This window comes from Panthera leo, chromosome C1 (assembly GCF_018350215.1).
Source record: "Panthera leo isolate Ple1 chromosome C1, P.leo_Ple1_pat1.1, whole genome shotgun sequence".
NCBI classification, from domain to species: domain Eukaryota; kingdom Metazoa; phylum Chordata; class Mammalia; order Carnivora; family Felidae; genus Panthera; species Panthera leo.
Genome location: NC_056686.1, coordinates 165,668,390 through 165,688,617, shown reverse-complemented (window position 1 = coordinate 165,688,617; position 20,228 = coordinate 165,668,390). Strand labels below are relative to the sequence as shown.

At 37.8% G+C, this 20,228-nt stretch overlaps 1 protein-coding gene across 1 annotated transcript in view; it reads left to right on the top strand.

Moving 5' to 3' along the window:
* TTN (titin) overlaps positions 1-20,228 on the top strand; it is a 277,455-nt gene that overhangs the window by 178,354 nt on the left and 78,873 nt on the right. Inside the window, 39 exon segments of the mRNA XM_042949268.1 lie at positions 1,567-1,664; positions 2,308-2,476; positions 2,564-2,830; positions 2,931-3,197; positions 3,288-3,566; positions 3,658-4,066; positions 4,168-4,292; positions 4,394-4,660; positions 5,431-5,700; positions 5,791-6,093; positions 6,189-6,491; positions 6,777-6,964; positions 7,072-7,186; positions 7,282-7,566; positions 7,668-7,819; positions 8,509-8,656; positions 8,812-8,989; positions 9,380-9,501; positions 9,596-9,883; positions 9,993-10,289; positions 10,407-10,593; positions 11,052-11,167; positions 11,263-11,562; positions 11,760-12,059; positions 12,149-12,254; positions 12,355-12,551; positions 12,635-12,940; positions 13,037-13,315; positions 13,914-14,213; positions 14,327-14,629; positions 14,742-15,104; positions 15,425-15,727; positions 15,859-16,158; positions 16,615-16,911; positions 17,022-17,306; positions 17,398-17,691; positions 18,903-19,202; positions 19,315-19,623; positions 19,712-19,902. Coding sequence (XP_042805202.1) covers positions 1,567-1,664; positions 2,308-2,476; positions 2,564-2,830; positions 2,931-3,197; positions 3,288-3,566; positions 3,658-4,066; positions 4,168-4,292; positions 4,394-4,660; positions 5,431-5,700; positions 5,791-6,093; positions 6,189-6,491; positions 6,777-6,964; positions 7,072-7,186; positions 7,282-7,566; positions 7,668-7,819; positions 8,509-8,656; positions 8,812-8,989; positions 9,380-9,501; positions 9,596-9,883; positions 9,993-10,289; positions 10,407-10,593; positions 11,052-11,167; positions 11,263-11,562; positions 11,760-12,059; positions 12,149-12,254; positions 12,355-12,551; positions 12,635-12,940; positions 13,037-13,315; positions 13,914-14,213; positions 14,327-14,629; positions 14,742-15,104; positions 15,425-15,727; positions 15,859-16,158; positions 16,615-16,911; positions 17,022-17,306; positions 17,398-17,691; positions 18,903-19,202; positions 19,315-19,623; positions 19,712-19,902 — 9,566 coding nt within the window.

Genomic DNA, 20,228 nt, shown 5'->3' with positions numbered 1-20,228 from the left:
ACATATCGATCACTTTCACTATGTTTCTGACCAGGGGGTAAGGCTACTGTAGGAATATTCTGAAACAGATAAGGACAAATTGAATGAAAGAGACAAGAAAGGAGTCATGATTTAAAAAAAAAAAAAGGGAAAGAAAGAGAAGAAAGAAAGAAAGAAAGAAAGAAAGAAAGAAAGAAAGAAAGAAAGAAAGAAAGAAAGAGAAAGAAAGAAAAGAAAGAAAAGAAAAGAAAGGAAAGCAATTTCTACTTGGAAAGAATGAATTCTCAGATGTCAGGAACAACTAGAAAATGAGTACGAAATTTCAGTTTGAGTAGGAGCACGCTAAGGTCTGCTGTAATATGACATAGCCCACTCACATAATACTATCTCTGAAAATAAGAAAGGATAATAAGAAGGAGCAAAGCCTGGATTCTTGGAGTCCTGTGAATGAAGAGGAATCTAATGGTTGTTAACATTACTTCTTCCTCTGGTGAAAAATACAGCATCTCTTTTCCAAATGTCACATGCTAGTTCATTTTCTTCATTCATTCATTTGTCTGGTGATAACATTTTCAATGTATATTTTTGTGCAATTGCTGTTGTTTAGTTTAGTTGCTTCTCATCTGTCAACAGCTACAAAATAGTGGCTTTGATTGTGCTTCCATGTATCTTGTATTGTTTTATTCTTTCCACTTTGTGGTTGTTCTGCTTTAGCTTATGACAGAGTAGTTTCTTGGGTCTCCTTCTTCCCTTTGTCATCTGTTTTGTCACCACTCCAAGAAAGCTCAGCCACACTGAGCATGTCTTCAAACCTATTGGCCAGCATTTGTGTCCCAGAATTTCACTGATCAAGAACAATCATCCTTGGGAGGACTCACAAGGAGCCCTAAAAGAAGGAGGGGCAAAGGGCAGCTCTCTGATCCTATACATTTGCTGACTTAATTCTGGAGATAAATGAAACAAGAGATGTGAAAAACCAAATTACCCTCCCATACAAAACACATTGCTTTGTTGCACTAATAGATTTCATGCCTGTCTTATGTGTGAACATCTTTGAAGATGAAAGAAAACAAAAAAAGCTAAGTGTGTGTGACTTCAATTGCAGACTGACTCATGCCTCTTAGCCATAGACAAGACTAGTAATAGCACTTCAAGCTGCATTATCATTGAATTCTGCTAATTTCTTAAAGATTACGTTGCCTGCCTTAAATAAAATAATGTTTCTTTGCTACCGGTGTTTCCTTCGACAATATCAACTTTCAACTCTGGAAGAGTATCAATGGGAATTTTTCTTTCAGTTATTCAGAAGAACTGAGTTCATTATTGATTGATAGATAACAGATATAGATATATAATGAGTTGAACATGTAGCATGCAATATAATTTCATGAAAACTACAGAGATATGTAAAAAATAAAAGCAAAGTATCATACCTGAATGGCAGCTCCAAGTGCTTTCAAAATCTGTTGTAACCTATTAAAATGGAAAGGTCCTGCAAAAGACTAACTTTATCTTAATATGCACCACAGTAATGTTAGAGTAAATTCTAGAAGTCTCATTTTGAATTCTGATGACCTTCTCTTACAGCTCCTCATGTGGAATTCTTAAGACCACTCACTGATCTTCAAGTTAAAGAAAAAGAAATGGCTCGGTTTGAGTGTGAAATTTCCCGAGAAAATGCTAAGGTCTGTGATTGTATGGTTGCTATCTTGTATTGTCATATGCCTTTACTTTTAGTCTAGCCAAAATGGAAAAAAAAAAAAAAAAAAGAGTGAATCAAACTTACCTCTGATAATCACTTTACTTTTAAATTAAAGATTGTCACTTTGGTATGACATACATACTTGATTTTATTGTTTTCTTTTTAGTATTATTCATTTACTATTACTTGACAAACAATGGACTCACAATCAGGAGACTCAGATATTATTGGTTTGGGCCATATGGAATTGCTATTTTCTTAGGCTAAGAATAAATATCTGCAATTTCATGCCTCATTTACTACTGTTGTCTCAGTTCACACATCCTGAAAACAAAGAGTTAGTGTGCATGATATCTAAAACCCTCTGTGACTCTCAACTTACATGATCCTATTATCTTTAATAACTGATAATAGTTCACTTAACAATAACTGAAGAAATTTCTTCTTGTCCTTTTGGGTTTAGGTTGTATTTGCATTTACCACTTTGGTTCTTCTTTACACCATAGTTTTGTTGTTTTCAAAAAAACTCAGAATCCTAGTTCCTCTTAAGGACACATATGTGAAGGAACCAAAAAAAAAAAAAAAAAAAAAAACCTGAGAAAAGTATCTATTTACCTTAAATATAGGTTCACTGGTTTAAAGATGGTGCTGAAATTAAAAAGGGCAAAAAATATGACATCATATCTAAGGGAGCAGTGCGCATTCTTGTCATCAACAAATGTCTACTGAATGATGAGGCAGAATATTCCTGTGAAGTAAGGACAGCAAGAACTTCTGGCATGCTGACCGTACTAGGTAAGAATAAAGTCTTTCTTTGGAGAGGTATACGTTTCAAGAAAAAAAAAAATTCGGTTTAACTCAATGTTCTTGTTATTCTTGTAGAAGAAGAAGCTGTCTTTACAAAAAATCTTAGCAACGTTGAAGTTAGTGAAACAGACACTATAAAGCTGGTTTGTGAAGTCTCCAAGCCTGGAGCAGAAGTGATTTGGTACAAAGGGGATGAAGAGATCATTGAAACAGGAAGGTATGAAATACTTACGGATGGACGAAAGAGAATCCTGATCATTCAGAACGCTCACCTTGAGGATGCTGGCAACTACAACTGCCGACTCCCAAGTTCTCGAACTGATGGCAAAGTCAAAGTACATGGTATGAAAATCACAATAAATAATATTCTAAGAATTCATACTTGATGTATTTAAGGTGCAAATGCTGAAGTTTTTAATACCTCACAACCGCTTCTTTCCAGAACTTGCTGCTGAATTTATCTCAAAGCCTCAAAATCTTGAAATACTTGAAGGAGAAAAGGCCGAATTTGTCTGCTCTATATCAAAGGAAAGCTTTGAAGTCCAGTGGAAGAGGGATGATAAGACACTTGAATCTGGAGACAAATATGACATTATTGCTGATGGCAAAAAGAGGATCCTAGTTGTGAAAGATGCCACATTACAAGACATGGGCACTTATGTAGTCATGGTTGGGGCCGCCAGAGCAGCAGCTCACTTGACAGTAATTGGTAAGTTTGTTTTGTTCCTTGGGTTTACTTATGTTTGTCTCTACCACCTTGGTCCTTCTTCATACTATGAGAATTGTTGGTTGCTTTCAGAAAAACTCAGGATCGTAGTTCCTCTTAAGGACACCCGTGTAAAGGAACAACAGGAAGTCATCTTCAACTGTGAAGTCAATACAGAAGGTGCCAAAGCCAAATGGTTCAGAAATGAAGAGGCCATCTTTGATAGTTCAAAATACATTATTCTCCAAAAAGACCTGGTTTACACACTCCGAATTAGAGACGCACGATTAGATGACCAAGCCAACTATAGTGTGTCTCTGACCAATCACAGAGGTGAAAATGTTAAGAGTGCAGCTAATCTGATAGTAGAAGGTAAGTCACTTATGTGGCATTAAGGAGTTTTTAAGTCAATGTCTATTATGAAAATAGTTAAAATCAACATTATTCTTCTCCTTTATAACAGAGGAAGACCTTAGGATTATTGAGCCTCTTAAAGATATTGAAACAATGGAGAAGAAATCTGTCACATTCTGGTGCAAGGTGAATCGTCTCAACGTAACACTGAAGTGGACCAAAAATGGAGAAGAGGTGGCTTTCGACAACCGTGTTTTATACAGAATTGATAAATATAAACACTCTCTAATCATTAAAGACTGTGGCTTCCCAGATGAGGGTGAATACATTGTTACTGCTGGACAAGATAAATCTGTTGCTGAGCTTCTGATCATAGAAGCCCCGACAGAATTTGTAGAACACTTAGAAGACCAGACAGTCACTGAGTTTGATGATGCAGTCTTCTCCTGCCAGCTGTCCAGAGAGAAAGCAAATGTGAAATGGTACAGAAATGGGAGAGAAATCAAAGAAGGCAAAAAGTAAGTGGAAGCTTCTTAATCTCTATTTCTGTAACTATTACACATTTGACAATTTAGTGATCATTATGCAAGCTAACCAATAATTCAATCTCTTCTCTTAGATACAAATTTGAAAAAGATGGAAGTATACACCGACTCATTATCAAAGATTGCAGGCTGGATGATGAATGTGAATATGCTTGTGGAGTAGAAGACAGAAAATCTCGAGCTAGACTTTTTGTGGAAGGTACACACTGAGTGAAAGGACAATTTTAATATTAGCACCAGTTTTTAAAGGTTGTGAACCCAAATATGAACATGTTTGTATTCATTTTGCATTTTTTTCAGAAATCCCTGTTGAGATCATCAGGCCTCCCCAAGATATTCTTGAAGCCCCTGGTGCTGATGTTGTCTTTTTGGCTGAGCTCAACAAAGATAAGGTGGAAGTCCAGTGGCTAAGAAATAACATGGTTGTTGTTCAGGGTGACAAACATCAGATGATGAGTGAAGGAAAGATACACAGGTTACAGATTTGTAATATTCAACCTCGTGACCAGGGTGAATACAGATTTATTGCCAAAGACAAAGAAGCCAGAGCTAAGCTTGAACTGGCAGGTAAATGCCTTTCTTTTATTTTCAAATATCCTCACAATATCACAGATGCATTGTAAGTTTCAGATTTTGCAATTAATGAGGTAATGCCTGTGAAAGCCTTTAATTTCTGTTAGGCTCCACCCACATGTGACTATTCTAATTTCTCTTACCACAAGGGTGTCCTGAGTAAGAGGTAATTGATAGCATTTTTCTTTACTTGCCAGAACCTTGAACAGTTCCTGGCACATGGTGGCTGTTCATTAGTACCTAGAATTGACATAGTACCTTGAAAGTCATCCCCAAAAACCTGGACTTAGGGCAAACTCAGGTTTCTTCTATTTTCCAAACCCCATGGAGCCTCTTAGGTCTGTTTTCATCCTGATTCAAGCTTCCAAGGCATCCTTATTGGTTGACATTATGAAAAAGCCATTAGTGTTCCTCTTGTACCTAGGTAGTTTGTCTGGTTTATCCCTAAGTATGACACGCCCACTTCACAAAAACAAACATGTTTTGTACTATGTTTAGTTCTCCATTATTAATTTTGGCAAAGAATGGAGATTTTATGGATGATATAAAAATCATCCTTAATCCTCTGTTTTCAAGTCTGACAATTTGCAAAATAAGCCATGAGAACTCTAAGTCAGTCAGTGTTCTGTGCTAGAAAGTTACTGTGATATATTTCCAAGGTTGTATCACTGATATTTGCTAACAAATGCATAGTAAAGAAGCTATGGTGTAACTGGACTACAACATATAAGTCAAAAGCATTCACGTGTTATTTTTCTCACCAGCTGCACCTAAAATCAAGACAGGCGATCAAGATCTTGTGGTTGATGTTGGCCAGCCTCTGACAATGGTGGTGCCCTATGATGCCTACCCTAAAGCAGAAGCCGAGTGGTTTAAAGAAAATGAAGCTCTGTCTTCAAAAACTGTTGATACTACAGCTGAACAAACTTCTTTCAGAATTTTAGAAGCTAAGAAAGGAGACAAAGGAAGGTATAAAATTGTGCTTCAGAACAAACATGGAAAAGCAGAAGCATTCATCAATTTAAAAGTTATTGGTAAGCCCTTAAATCACTTGGGACTTGATTGGCAAAGCACAATTAAAAGCATGACAGCACACTAAAAAAATTTGTATATGTGCATTTCAGATGTTCCAGGGCCAGTTCGCAACTTAGAAGTGACAGAAACATTTGATGGTGAAGTAAGCCTTGGTTGGGAAGAACCATTAACTGATGGCGGAAGCAAAATCATAGGTTATGTTGTTGAAAGACGTGACATCAAAAGAAAGACCTGGGTTCTGGCCACTGACCGTGCAGATAGTTGTGAGTTCACTGTCACTGGACTACAGAAAGGCGGAGTTGAGTACCTGTTCCGTGTCAGTGCAAGAAACAGAGTTGGCACTGGTGAACCAGTAGAAACTGACAATCCTGTAGAAGCAAGGAGTAAATATGGTAAGAAGTTTTTAAGTAAATTGCAAACTAGCTTATCTTTGCTTTTATCTCTGATTTAACCCGAAACCTATGTTTTCTTCTTTGATGAAATCCAGACGTTCCAGGCCCTCCTTTGAATGTAACCATCACTGACATAAATAGATTTGGGGTTTCACTGACATGGGAACCGCCAGAGTATGATGGAGGAGCTGTGATCACAAACTACGTTATTGAATTGAGAGACAAGACTTCTATCAGATGGGACACTGCCATGACAGTAAGAGCTGAAGATCTATCTGCAACTGTCACTGATGTGGTAGAAGGACAGGAGTATAGTTTCCGGGTCAGAGCCCAAAACCGCATTGGAGTTGGAAAACCAAGTGCAGCCACACCTTTTGTCAAAGTTGCTGATCCAATTGGTAAGCTCATCAAAACAAGGAAATAATTACTTCATGAAATCCATAAATTAAGTCTATTAATTAAAATAAATTGGAGTTAATGAAAAGATAGAACATCAGAAAGATGTGAGCAAAATCATAGAAATCCAGGCTGTGCCTATCATAGAAATCCAGGCTGTGCCTACTTTTACTCAGTGAATTCAGTAAACCTGCTATTTTAATGCAGATGATAGCAATGGTTACACGTTATCTTAACAAACTGTTACTGAATTCAATGGTATGTTCCAACTCTTTCTTCCATTCCAGAGAGACCAAGTCCTCCTGTGAACCTAAAATCCTCAGATCAGACTCAGTCATCAGTTCAGCTCACATGGGAACCTCCTCTGAAAGATGGAGGAAGTCCAATATTGGGTTATATAATTGAGCGATGTGAAGAAGGAAAAGATAATTGGATTCGTTGCAATATGAAACTTGTCCCTGAACTGACTTACAAGGTAGGGAGCTTATATCTAAAAAAAATATTCAATGTATGATCATGGACTTAAATGTATGTGTGTGTGTGTGTGTGTATTTTTCTTACAACTATTGATTCATACTTTAGGTTACTGGATTACAAAAAGGAAATAAATATTTATATCGAGTATCTGCAGAAAATGAAGCTGGTGTTTCAGATCCATCTGAAATTCTTGGTCCTCTAACTGCTGATGATGCATTTGGTAAGTGGATATTTTATTTTTAGATTTAATAGCTTAATATAGCTTAATAGCCTTAAATATAGTGCTGGAGACTCATTAATTTTTCTTTTTGGTAGCTGAACCAACAATGGACTTAAGTGCGTTTAAAGATGGTCTAGAAGTTATTGTCCCGAATCCTATCAAGATCCTGGTTCCAAGTACAGGCTATCCAAGGCCAACTGCAACCTGGTCTTTTGGAGATAAAGTACTAGAAGCAGGGGACCGTGTGAAAATGAAAACCTTATCTGCCTATGCTGAACTTGTCATTTCTCCAAGTGAACGTCCAGACAAGGGCATTTATACACTGAAATTAGAAAATCCCGTAAAAGCAATTTCTGGGGAAATTGACGTCAATGTGATTGGTAAGGAACTAAACTTTTGTTACATATGGTGATTTGACAGTATTAACAAATATTGGTTCAATCTATTACCGATATTGATTTTGGACTACCTTTTTTTTCAGCTCGCCCAAGTGCACCCAAAGAACTGAAATTTGATGAGATAACCAAGGACTCAGTACATTTGACTTGGGAACCACCAGATGATGATGGAGGGAGTCCATTAACTGGATATGTTGTTGAAAAGCGAGAAGTCAGCCGGAAAACATGGACTAAAGTGAGTTTTGAGCAGCAATGCAACTCACAGAAAAAAGAGTGGGGGGAATCCCAGAATGCTGGGATGCCATGCACAGTTTACATGGTTTAAATTTACCTTGCTGAAAAAGACCCAAAAACTTCTCTTAAATGCCTTGATGCTAATGCTTCTTGAGGTAGTTCAACCAAGATTTGGTATAACTACCTTATTTTGTGCCTTACCAAATTTTCTACTGTTTGCTAAAAAATAAAATTACCTATTCACTTGGTACCTGATGAGTATCCAGTGTGCCCTATGAAACGATCAGCCATTCTAAGGACACTAAGTATTTAACTCCCTGGTCATCAAACTTCTCACTCCACTAGATTATCTTAGTTGGCCCAATCTACCATTTGTTTTCTCTTCAGTTTATTACTGTTATTTATTCATTTCTCATTATTGTTTTTTACCTTGATTTAAAAGCATATTTCTAATAACCAAGCTGGTGGAAAGAACCAATACCTTATTTGACACCTTTTTAATGTGTATAAGTTATGAAAGTCTCACCTTAATATAAGGTTCAAATATTGTGTCTTACTCTGCAAATTTTTCCCTAGTGTAAAATTAATAACCCTTACCATTAAAAAAATTTTCCATTTGTATCACTGCTTGTCGTAAAAATCTTTGACTCAGGCTTTTGAGAAACGAGTAATTATATTTCTTTGTCCCAGGTTATGGACTTTGTGCCTGACCTAGAATTCACAGTTCCTGATCTTGTTCAAGGGAAAGAATATTTATTTAAAGTCTGTGCTCGTAACAAGTGTGGCCCAGGAGAACCTGCTTATGTTGATGAACCTGTAAATATGTCAGCTCCTGCAAGTGAGTACATTCTTGATGGTTGCTTATGGAGCCTCTTGTTACCTTTTTTTGCTTTGAGACCAGGAGTCGAATTTATGGGGGAACGGCAGGGGCAGGCAATATGGAGATTTCATAGATGGCCTATCTAACACTGACTCTCTTTAAAATGTTTATAGCGGTACCTGACCCACCAGAGAACGTTAAATGGAGAGATAGAACAGCCAACAGCATCTTCCTAACATGGGATCCACCTAAATATGATGGTGGTTCACGCATCAAAGGATATATAGTTGAAAAATGTCCACGTGGTTCGGATCGATGGGTTGCCTGTGGGGAACCAGTTGCAGACACAAAGTAGGGTTTTTGTTTGTTTTTAATATAATCTGTTGTCAAATTGGCTTACATACAACACCCAGTGCTCATTCCAACAAGTGCACAGAGTAGGTTTTTATAATTATTTGACACAAGAGTAAATGTTTCATCTTACTAAAATTAGTGTTTTTCTTTTAGAAAATCTATTAGTTTTTTTCATTGATAATTCCTCTGGTGTGCTTGTCCGACTTTAAAGAGTGCTACTGAACTTATCCCCTACCCAAGGTGTTCATTAGTTATAATACTGAAGCAATCCAGAATTAATTTAAGGAATAAATAGTGTTATACGAAGAGAAGGTATGAATTTTAGAAAGATCATATAAAACAGGTTGTGTGCATTATAGTAAAATATACCATTTTATTTTCTGATAGAATGGAAGTAACAGGTCTTGAAGAAGGCAAATGGTATGCCTACCGCGTGAAGGCCCTGAACAGGCAAGGTGCTAGCAAACCAAGCAAACCCACAGATGAAATCCAGGCTGTGGATACACAGGGTATTTATTTTTGGTTTTTGTATTATTAACCAGGCCTCTGCTTTTCATTTTGTTTGAGCTTGCTAACATTATAAATCATCTTTTCCAATTTCAGAGGCTCCAGAAATTTTCCTTGATGTGAAGCTCCTTGCTGGTCTCACTGTAAAAGCAGGAACTAAAATTGAACTTCCTGCCACTGTAACTGGAAAACCTGAACCTAAAATAACTTGGACAAAAGCCGATATGCTTCTGAAGCAGGACAAAAGAATCACCATTGAAAATGTTCCTAAAAAATCCACAGTGACCATCATTGATAGTAAGAGAAGTGACACTGGCACATACATCATCGAGGCTGTCAACATCTGTGGTCGGGCCACTGCTGTGGTAGAAGTGAACGTCTTAGGTAAGAGAGGCCATCATTTAAAAAATGCGCAGACTCATTTCAGTTACTTTTAAAAATAAAACATGATTTTTTAAATGATTTTTTCCTGAGTGTATAATGTCATCCACAGACAAACCTGGACCACCAGCTGCTTTTGACATCACAGAAGTGACCAATGAGTCATGTCTTCTAACATGGAACCCCCCACGAGATGATGGTGGATCTAAAATCACAAACTATGTTGTGGAGAGAAGAGCAACTGACAGTGAAGTGTGGCACAAGCTCTCATCAACTGTCAAGGATACAAACTACAAGGCAACCAAATTAACACCCAACAAAGAATACATCTTCAGAGTTGCTGCAGAAAACATGTATGGTGTTGGTGAACCAGTTCAGGCTACTCCAGTAACAGCTAAATATCCATTTGGTAAGTTTCTCTTTAATAAGTTGGCCAAAAATTTTTAAAAAGATACTTGTGTCAAACTTGGATTTGGGTGTCATATTTATATATAGGGCATATAACACATCGTTATCCTACCTATAGATCCACCTGGACCTCCAACTCGCCTAGAACCTTCTGATATCACTAAGGATGCAGTTACTCTCACATGGTGTGAGCCAGACGATGATGGAGGAAGCCCAATCACTGGATACTGGGTTGAGAGATTAGATCCTGATACTGATAAATGGGTTAGATGCAATAAAATGCCAATAAAGGACACAACATATAGGTATGTCCAATATCTCCATCAAGGTGTTAAGACAGCAGTATACACAATTTTTAATTCTCAAGCATTCATTTTGATTACAAATTCTTATATATTAACCATAACATTTTAAATTATTTGTACTTATATTTTGTATTACCACATGATCTAAGAAATGATATAAATTCCATTCAAGGGCACATTTCTTAATTTCCTACTATAAAATATTAACTTTCTGTGAGTTTCAAAGTGTTTGGTCTTCCAGTATATTATGATCATGATTTTTTATAGATCTTAGAATTACATTAGTACATTCAATCAAATCGAAAGTTAAAAGGCAATTTTAAAATTATATTGAAATATTTTCAGTTAAATTTCCAAATCAGTTTTTCACAATTTAAATAAATTAGTTCCTTCCATGTAAAATACATAGAGGCTTCTGCTTATCATGGTATTCAACTCATACTTTGTCCCTAATTCAGAGTGAAAGGTCTCACCAATAAGAAAAAATACAGATTCCGTGTGTTGGCTGAAAATCTTGCCGGACCTGGAAAACCAAGCAGATCAACTGAACCAATCTTAATAAAGGATCCAATAGGTATTGTTTATATATTTTTATGTGGTCATTTTGAAGCTTATATTAACTCCTTTTTTGACAAACCTAAATCATGGTTTCATTTCATTGGTTTGCAGATCCTCCATGGCCTCCTGGAAAACCAACTGTGAAAGATGTAGGCAAAACATCATTGATGTTGAATTGGACAAAGCCAGAACATGATGGAGGGGCAAAGATTGAGTCTTATGTCATTGAAATGCTAAAGACTGGAACGGAGGACTGGGTCCGAGTGGCTGAAGGTGTTCCCACCACTCAGCATTTTCTCAAGGGTCTCATGGAAGGGCAGGAATACTCATTCCGAGTTAGAGCTGTGAACAAGGCTGGGGAAAGTGAGCCCAGCGAACCCAGTGACCCTGTGCTCTGCAGGGAAAAGCTGTGTAAGTCACTCTTGATGCTTAGTGTATATAAATTCCTCTAACGTAGGTCTGAGAACTACAGTATGAGAAAATATGAAAAACTCATAACTAGATTGCTTCATCATTGCTATGTGACTTCCTAGTGACTGCTAGAGAATTCAGTGAAGACTGAGTATTGGACAATAAAAAAATTGAATTTTTCTTTTTTTCTTCTTTAGATCCTCCATCACCACCTCGCTGGCTTGAAGTTATTAATATCACAAAAAATACAGCAGACCTCAAGTGGACAGTTCCTGAGAAAGACGGAGGGTCCCCCATCACCAACTATATCGTGGAAAAGAGAGATGTGAGGCGAAAAGGCTGGCAAACAGTGGACACAACTGTCAAGGACACCAAGTGCACAGTAACCCCACTGACAGAGGGCTCTTTATATGTGTTCCGAGTTGCTGCAGAAAATGCCATAGGACAAAGTGACTACTGTGAAGTTGAGGACTCTGTTCTGGCCAAAGACACCTTTAGTATGCTAACTTAATATTTGTGACACTGTTCGTACTGGATTATCATTTTTCCCTCTGTTTTTTCTAACTATTGAATGTTTTGCTTCCAGCCACCCCTGGACCACCCTATGCTCTGACAGTGGTTGATGTAACCAAGCGACATGTTGACCTGAAGTGGGAACCACCTAAAAATGATGGTGGAAGACCAATACAAAGGTAGAATTTTAATTAATTTACAAAGGATAATTTATACTCAGCTGAAAATTCTTAACTGTATTTTCTCTATTAACACTAATGAACTGCTTTATTTCAATAGATATATCATTGAGAAGAAAGAAAAGTTAGGTACCCGTTGGGTGAAAGCTGGAAAGACCTCAGGACCTGACTGTAACTTCAGAGTAACTGATGTCATTGAAGGAACAGAGGTCCAGTTTCAGGTTCGGGCAGAAAATGAAGCTGGAGTTGGTCACCCAAGCGAACCCACAGAAATCCTGTCAATTGAAGATCCAACAAGTAAGTAGTGTCAATTAAACAAAGGATATCATCTAGAGCTTGATGACGAGATTGTGGATGTGAATGTTTCACTCTTTTTTCAGGTCCTCCTTCACCTCCCCTTGATTTGCATGTGACTGATGCTGGGAGAAAGCACATCGCCATTGCCTGGAAGCCTCCAGAGAAAAATGGTGGAAGTCCTATTATAGGATATCATGTTGAAATGTGTCCGGTAGGCACTGAGAAATGGATGCGAGTTAATTCTCGCCCAATTAAAGACTTGAAATTCAAAGTTGAAGAAGGTGTTGTTCCTGACAAGGAGTATGTTCTGAGAGTGAGAGCTGTCAATGCTGTTGGTGTCAGTGAGCCATCTGAAATCTCTGAAAATGTGGTTGCCAAAGACCCAGACTGTAAGAACACAGTTTCTTTCAATTAATAAAACAGACTTTGCTTATCATACATTGCATTTTGACATATCTTTTTTTTCCTTTTTGGATATCTTACAGGCAAGCCAACAATTGATATGGAGACTCATGACATTGTTGTTGTTGAAGGTGAAAAGTTAAGAATTCCTGTTCCCTTCAGAGCTGTCCCAGTTCCAACTGTTAGTTGGCATAAAGATGGCAAAGAAGTTAAAGCAAGTGACAGATTAACAATGAAGAATGATCATATCTCTGCACACCTCGAAGTTCCCAAGAGTGTCCATGCAGATGCTGGAGTTTATACCATTACACTAGAGAATAAGCTTGGCTCAGCAACTGCCTCAATCAATGTCAAAGTCATAGGTAATCAGTCTTTGATGAAATACAAGATATTATTCTTCACACATTGGGAAAATTAGTTAACTTTGTAGTGTTAGTATAAAGGGCTTCATGAGTTGGCTATTTGTAAACTAAATTGCTTCTCATATGGAAAGAAATCATCTGGAAAACAAGTAATTATAGAAATGAAATTGCTAGTTAAACTCTGATTAAACTAATTTACTTCTGTTGTAATTATTGGCATGTGAAGTACTAAATAAAAGATACAGCATACCCAAAGAATGTTTAAATTGCCAATATTCATTTATTAATTGTATTTGCATTTTTCCATAGTGTACTCACCAGGATTAGTAATACTTTCTGCCCCCTCCCACACAGATGATGTTTAAAAATTGGGTGGGGGTGATTTTCACTTAGAACAAAAACTCAGAGGAGTTACATATGTTTAGTAATTGGGGCCAATGACGCTAAATAGCCTTCAGCATAAGGCGGCAGAGGGGCGTTCCAGCACATCAAAGATTATCCCACCCAACAGGTGGATAGTCTCAGAGAAAGAAAGAGTGTACTTTTAACATGCTGACTTTTCAGATTACAATAATAATTATCACTTTATTTCTGATAGGCCTACCTGGACCATGCAAAGATATTAAAGCAAGTGACGTGACCAAGAGTTCTTGTAAATTAACCTGGGAACCTCCAGAATATGATGGTGGAAGCCCAATCCTTCATTATGTCCTGGAACGCAGAGAGGCTGGGAGAAGGACATACATACCAGTCATGTCTGGTGAGAACAAGCTGTCTTGGACTGTAAAAGATCTCATACCAAATGGTGAATACTTCTTCCGTGTTAAAGCTGTCAACAAGATTGGTGGAGGCGAATATATTGAACTGAAAAATCCGGTCATTGCTCAAGATCCAAAGCGTAAGTTGGGGCATGGATGTAACATAGCTAGGAATTAATATGCAGTTTTTTACTTAAAAAAAGATGGGTTTGTGCATGGGTACATATTAACCATTTTTTTCCTTATTGTTCAGAACCCCCTGATCCACCTGTAGATGTTGAGGTCCATAATCCTACAGCTAAAGCAATGACTATTACATGGAAGCCACCTTTGTATGATGGAGGGAGCAAAATAATGGGTTACATCATAGAGAAGATTGCTAAGGGTGAAGACAAATGGAAGAGATGCAATGAACACCTAGTACCAGTCCTGACCTATACAGCAAAAGGACTCGAAGAGGGAAAGGAATACCAGTTCAGAGTGCGAGCAGAAAATGCTGCTGGTATTAGTGAACCTTCTCGAGCCACTCCTCCAACCAAAGCTGTAGATCCTATTGGTAAGTTTTGTTTAATGAGGTTGCTGTTTGCCCGCGGCACAATCAAGGAGAATAATGTTTTGTCAATGTTTTGATCAGAATTGAGAACAATTATTGTTTTTAATCATTACAGATGCTCCAAAAGTCATTATGAGAACAAGCCTAGAAGTGAAACGAGGTGATGAAATAGAACTTGATGCAACTATTTCTGGGTCACCTTACCCGACTATTACGTGGCTAAAGGATGAAAAAGTTATTACACCAGAAGAAATTAAAAAGCGAGTAGAACCCACAATTAGGAGGAGGAAGGGTGAAGTTCAAGAAGAAGAACCATTTGTCCTGCCTCTAACACAACGTTTGAGTATCGACAACAGTAAAAAGGGAGAATCTCAGCTACGTGTCCGAGATTCTCTCCGACCTGACCATGGCCTGTATATGATCAAAGTTGAAAATGACCATGGTATCGCAAAAGCTCCTTGTACTGTCTGTGTGCTAGGTACGTAGGTAAAACTACACTTCTCAATGGAAGAAAGTCTATATGAAGAGTTTCAGTAAAACTTAAAAAAGGGGTTTTGGCAGGGGAGGTGGGGAAGGGGGATAAAAGAAGTAGGAAATAGCTTCAGCAAGTTATCCTCAGTCCCATTTTTCCTGCTGGCTATGTAAACAAAATCAACCCACCTTGGTATTTGTTAGCCATACAAAGACAGATGTAGAAAAAGCAGAAGTTTATGTTAAAGGAGCATGCTAACACTTACATTTTCCTTTGCAACCATTTCTACACAAAATTTTAATCACTGCTATCTTTTGAAATATTAGATACACCAGGGCCACCAATCAACTTTGTATTTGAAGATATTAGAAAGAACTCCGTCCTCTGTAAATGGGAACCACCCCTTGATGATGGTGGCAGTGAAATTATAAACTACACTTTGGAAAAGAAAGACAAGACAAAACCTGACTCAGAATGGATTATTGTCACTTCAACACTTAGACACTGCAAATATTCAGTGACAAAACTGATTGAAGGGAAAGAGTATCTCTTTCGTGTAAGAGCTGAAAATAGGTTTGGGCCTGGACCGCCATGTGTTTCAAAGCCATTTATAGCTAAAGATCCATTTGGTAAGGTTCTTTTAGCATCTACATTTTGCCTTTTATCATATGCAAGGGTATATTCATTATCGTAGCTTATAAACTTGAATTTTTAGGTCATACTAGAGAATTAATTCAAATATGCCATTTTTTTTTATCAGAACCACCTGATGCACCCGATAAGCCCATTGTAGAAGACATTACAAGCAACAGTATGCTAGTGAAATGGAATGAACCAAAAGATAATGGAAGCCCCATCTTGGGTTACTGGCTTGAAAAACGTGAGGTTAATAGTACACATTGGTCTCGTGTCAACAGAAATCTTCTGAATTCTTTGAAGACCAATGTAGAAGGCCTATTAGAAGGACTCACCTATGTTTTCAGAGTATGTGCTGAAAACGCAGCTGGACCTGGAAAGTTCAGTCCGCCTTCAGACCCCAAAACAGCACGTGATCCAATCTGTAAGTAATTTCTTATGAAGAGAGTGGGGTACAGCATGGTGACTATAATTAAGTCACTTCATCCAGTTAATTAAGTACTATATTATATACCTGAAAGTTGTTAAGAGAGTAGATCTTGAACGTTATCAGTACCAAAAAAAAATAATTAATTATGTAAGGGGAGGGAGGTGTTAACTAACATTGTGGTAACCATTTTGTAATATATGCATGTATCAGATCATATTGTACACCTTAAATTTACAAAAAAACAAGCAAAATATTAAATACCTACAGACATATATTAAGGTTGCAATGTAAAATTTTAAACATCTTGTACATATAGCTTAAAAGTTTCACAAAGCAATACTTACCCCATATTACATGCAATGCGCTATGAAAAAAAGTGGGATAGAGTAAGCTACTGTGCATTTTAAAATCTTCTGGGAGTTTTGATTTGTGTATCTACATTCATTCTAGCTCCACCTGGGCCACCTGTCCCAAGAGTCACCGACACAAGCTCTACAACTATTGAACTAGAATGGGAACCCCCAGCTTTCAATGGCGGTGGGGAAATTGTTGGCTACTTTGTTGATAAGCAGCTGGTTGGAACAAACGAATGGTCACGTTGCACGGAGAAGATGATCAAGGTCCGTCAGTACACAGTCAAAGAAATCCGAGAGGGTGCCGATTATAAACTTCGAGTGAGTGCCGTCAATGCTGCAGGTGAAGGACCACCAGGAGAAACGGGACCGGTTACTGTGGCTGAACCACAAGGTAACTTAAAAGTTGCATGGATCCATGCAATAAGATTATGGACATTTTTCCACCATAGGATTTTTTTTTCATCTTTCTTGGACTAACGTATTACTGTTCTCTTTAAACAGAGCCTCCAACTGTGGAACTAGATGTTTCTGTCAAGGCTGGCATACAAATAATGGCTGGGAAGACCCTTAGAATTCCAGCTGTGGTAACTGGTCGTCCAGTGCCTACCAAAGTATGGACCATAGAAGAAGGGGAGCTGGATAAAGACCGTGTTGTAATAGAGAATGTTGGAACCAAATCGGAACTAATTATCAAGAATGCATTGAGAAAAGATCATGGCAGATATGTGATTACAGCTACCAATAGCTGTGGTTCCAAATTTGCAGCAGCCAGGGTAGAAGTTTTTGGTAAGGAATGTTACATGGATTTTCATAGGGTTTTTCTAAATGATACAATTTATTGCACTGATTTTTACGTTTGTTTGTTTTAATTTTTCAGATGTTCCTGGACCGGTTCTTGACTTAAAACCTGTTGTGACAAATAGAAAGATGTGTTTGCTTAATTGGTCTGACCCAGCAGATGATGGAGGAAGTGAAATCACAGGATTCATTATTGAAAGAAAAGATGCTAAGATGCATACCTGGAGACAACCAATAGAGACTGAGAGATCTAAATGTGACATCACAGGTCTCCTTGAGGGACAAGAATATATGTTCCGTGTGATTGCCAAGAACAAGTTTGGCTGTGGCCCTCCTGTTGAAATAGGACCAATTCTTGCAGTTGATCCACTAGGTAAAAGAGGTTTTCATTGTGTTTATAAAGTAAATACTGTTTGCTTCTAGTTATGCCATTTATTTATTGAGCCCTATGACTTCAAACTCCCAAGAGTCTCATGGTCTATAGCAAGAGAGTGATAAGAAAGGTGAATCAAAAAACTACTGGCAACTTTAAGAATATCATACTTGCTATAATATCAATGTAATTTTGCACAAAACCGTATGGTTTCATGTACTGAAAAAACCTGAATCTACCAGAGCTTAACAACAACCTACAAACAGGTAGAAATACTACATCTTGGCAATAGAATACTCTGGAGTGATTAATTTAATGCTTTAGTAGTTAAAGGGAATTCACTGTTTTTGAAGGATTACAGGATATACAACAGCCTTATAATAAATGCCTTAGTCTTCCTTTAGCCCTCAAGTAGTCTCCACACTGGAAGGATATGGATGCTCAGAGTCAGAGAAAGCCACCAGAGAATAGAAAACCAACCAAAGGAAATCTCCTTAAGCAGTATGAGCAAATGTGAAACTCTAAAATTGCACACACTTGGTAATGCATACTGACATCCCATCACATCCTCCCCATAACAGCTCATCTCAAAAATGTCTGCTCTAGCTCAAGTTGTGCCACAAGTATCAAAACAGAGCTGAGCTTCCACTGCAAAGCTCTGCTTCCAGTTACAGTGACAGTTCAACAGGAGACTAGTTTTACCATGCAAAGTTATGCTTTGTTTTGTCCTTTGGGCCACGAAACTACAGAAGCATCACATAAATTATCTTTCCACTCCATTTTAAACCCACACTTGAGGCAACATGGTTCTAAGTGTGTTCAGCAGACACATGCACTGTCCTTTAATAAAGGAAACACTTTGCTCCCAGCTGGTCATTCAGAGCAAAACTTCACAGACCTTCTCTCCTACTTCATTAGGACTAGAAGCTTTCCCAGTGACAGAGGTAAAATATCTAAAATGCTAAAAATAACAAAAGTCTACATTCCCTTTGATTTATTTTTAATCAATAATTTTTACTCTAAGAAAAATTCTGCCTGTATAAATGCCTATAATTCTGGTAACTGATATGTTTTTGGAAGGATTTTAAAGATGGATGTAAGGTTATGCCAAACAGAAACTTATTTCTCACATAATTAATTTAAAGTGAAATGCTGTTTCCTATATGAATATTTATTTCATGCTTGTCATTTCAACTTGCCTCTGGTTAAAGGTCCTCCAACATCTCCCGAGAGGCTCACATACACAGAAAGGACAAAATCCACTATCACCCTTGACTGGAAAGAGCCCCGCAGTAATGGCGGCAGCCCCATCCAAGGTTATATCATTGAAAAACGGCGTCACGACAAACCTGACTTTGAAAGAGTTAACAAGAGACTCTGCCCAACCACATCTTTCCTGGTTGAAAATCTTGATGAACACCAAATGTATGAATTCCGTGTCAAAGCCGTCAATGAAATTGGCGAAAGTGAACCATCTCTGCCTCTTAACGTGGTCATACAGGATGACGAAGGTGTGGAATCTGTGCATGATTTTAGTGCATTTTACAGCGCGGCCTTTATCTTCATAAGTTGAGCAAATATACTTAGGACTATGCATTTTTTTTCTTTCCTTTCTCTTTACAGTGCCTCCAACTATTAAGTTGCGCTTGTCTGTTCGAGGAGACACTATCAAAGTTAAGGCAGGAGAGCCTGTTAACATCCCTGCAGATGTGACAGGCCTTCCAATGCCTAAGATTGAGTGGTCCAAGAACGAAACTGTGATCGAAAAACCCACTGATGCACTTAAGATAACCAAGGAAGAAGTATCCCGAAGTGAGGCAAAGACGGAGCTTAGCATTCCCAAAGCAGTCCGGGAAGACAAAGGCACCTACACAGTTACTGCTTCCAATCGCCTGGGTTCAGTGTTCCGAAATGTTCATGTGGAAGTATATGGTAAGGGACCCGTTTTCTTCTATCAAGATGAAATCCAGTACCTTTTTAAGAATGGCCTTCTCATTCTCCTGTGTTGGTTCCTTCCCAGATCGTCCATCACCACCAAGAAATCTTGCTGTTACTGACATTAAAGCTGAATCTTGCTATTTGACATGGGATGCCCCTCTAGATAATGGGGGCAGTGAAATTACCCATTATATCATTGACAAACGTGATGCAAGCAGGAAGAAAAGTGAATGGGAGGAAGTCACCAACACTGCTGTAGAGAAGAGATATGGGGTAAACTATTCTAAATATTTACTTATACACATTAAAAGGACACGACTTTGAATTAACACCATTAGGGCATAACCTGGGAATTTAATGATTAAACTCAAAACCACACACAAAAAGATTTAGCACAGTTTTTAGCACCATGTACATAAGGCCACTTAGTAAATACTATTTGTATATAAATTCTTTTTTACTTGAGAGATCCAGTATTAGGTACAATAAATTCACATATTCTCATTTTAAAATGCTTTCTCCACATTTGAGCCTATTTATTTTTTAACTATATATTTATTTGCTTTTATAGATTTATTTTTATAGTCTCCCCTACCAAA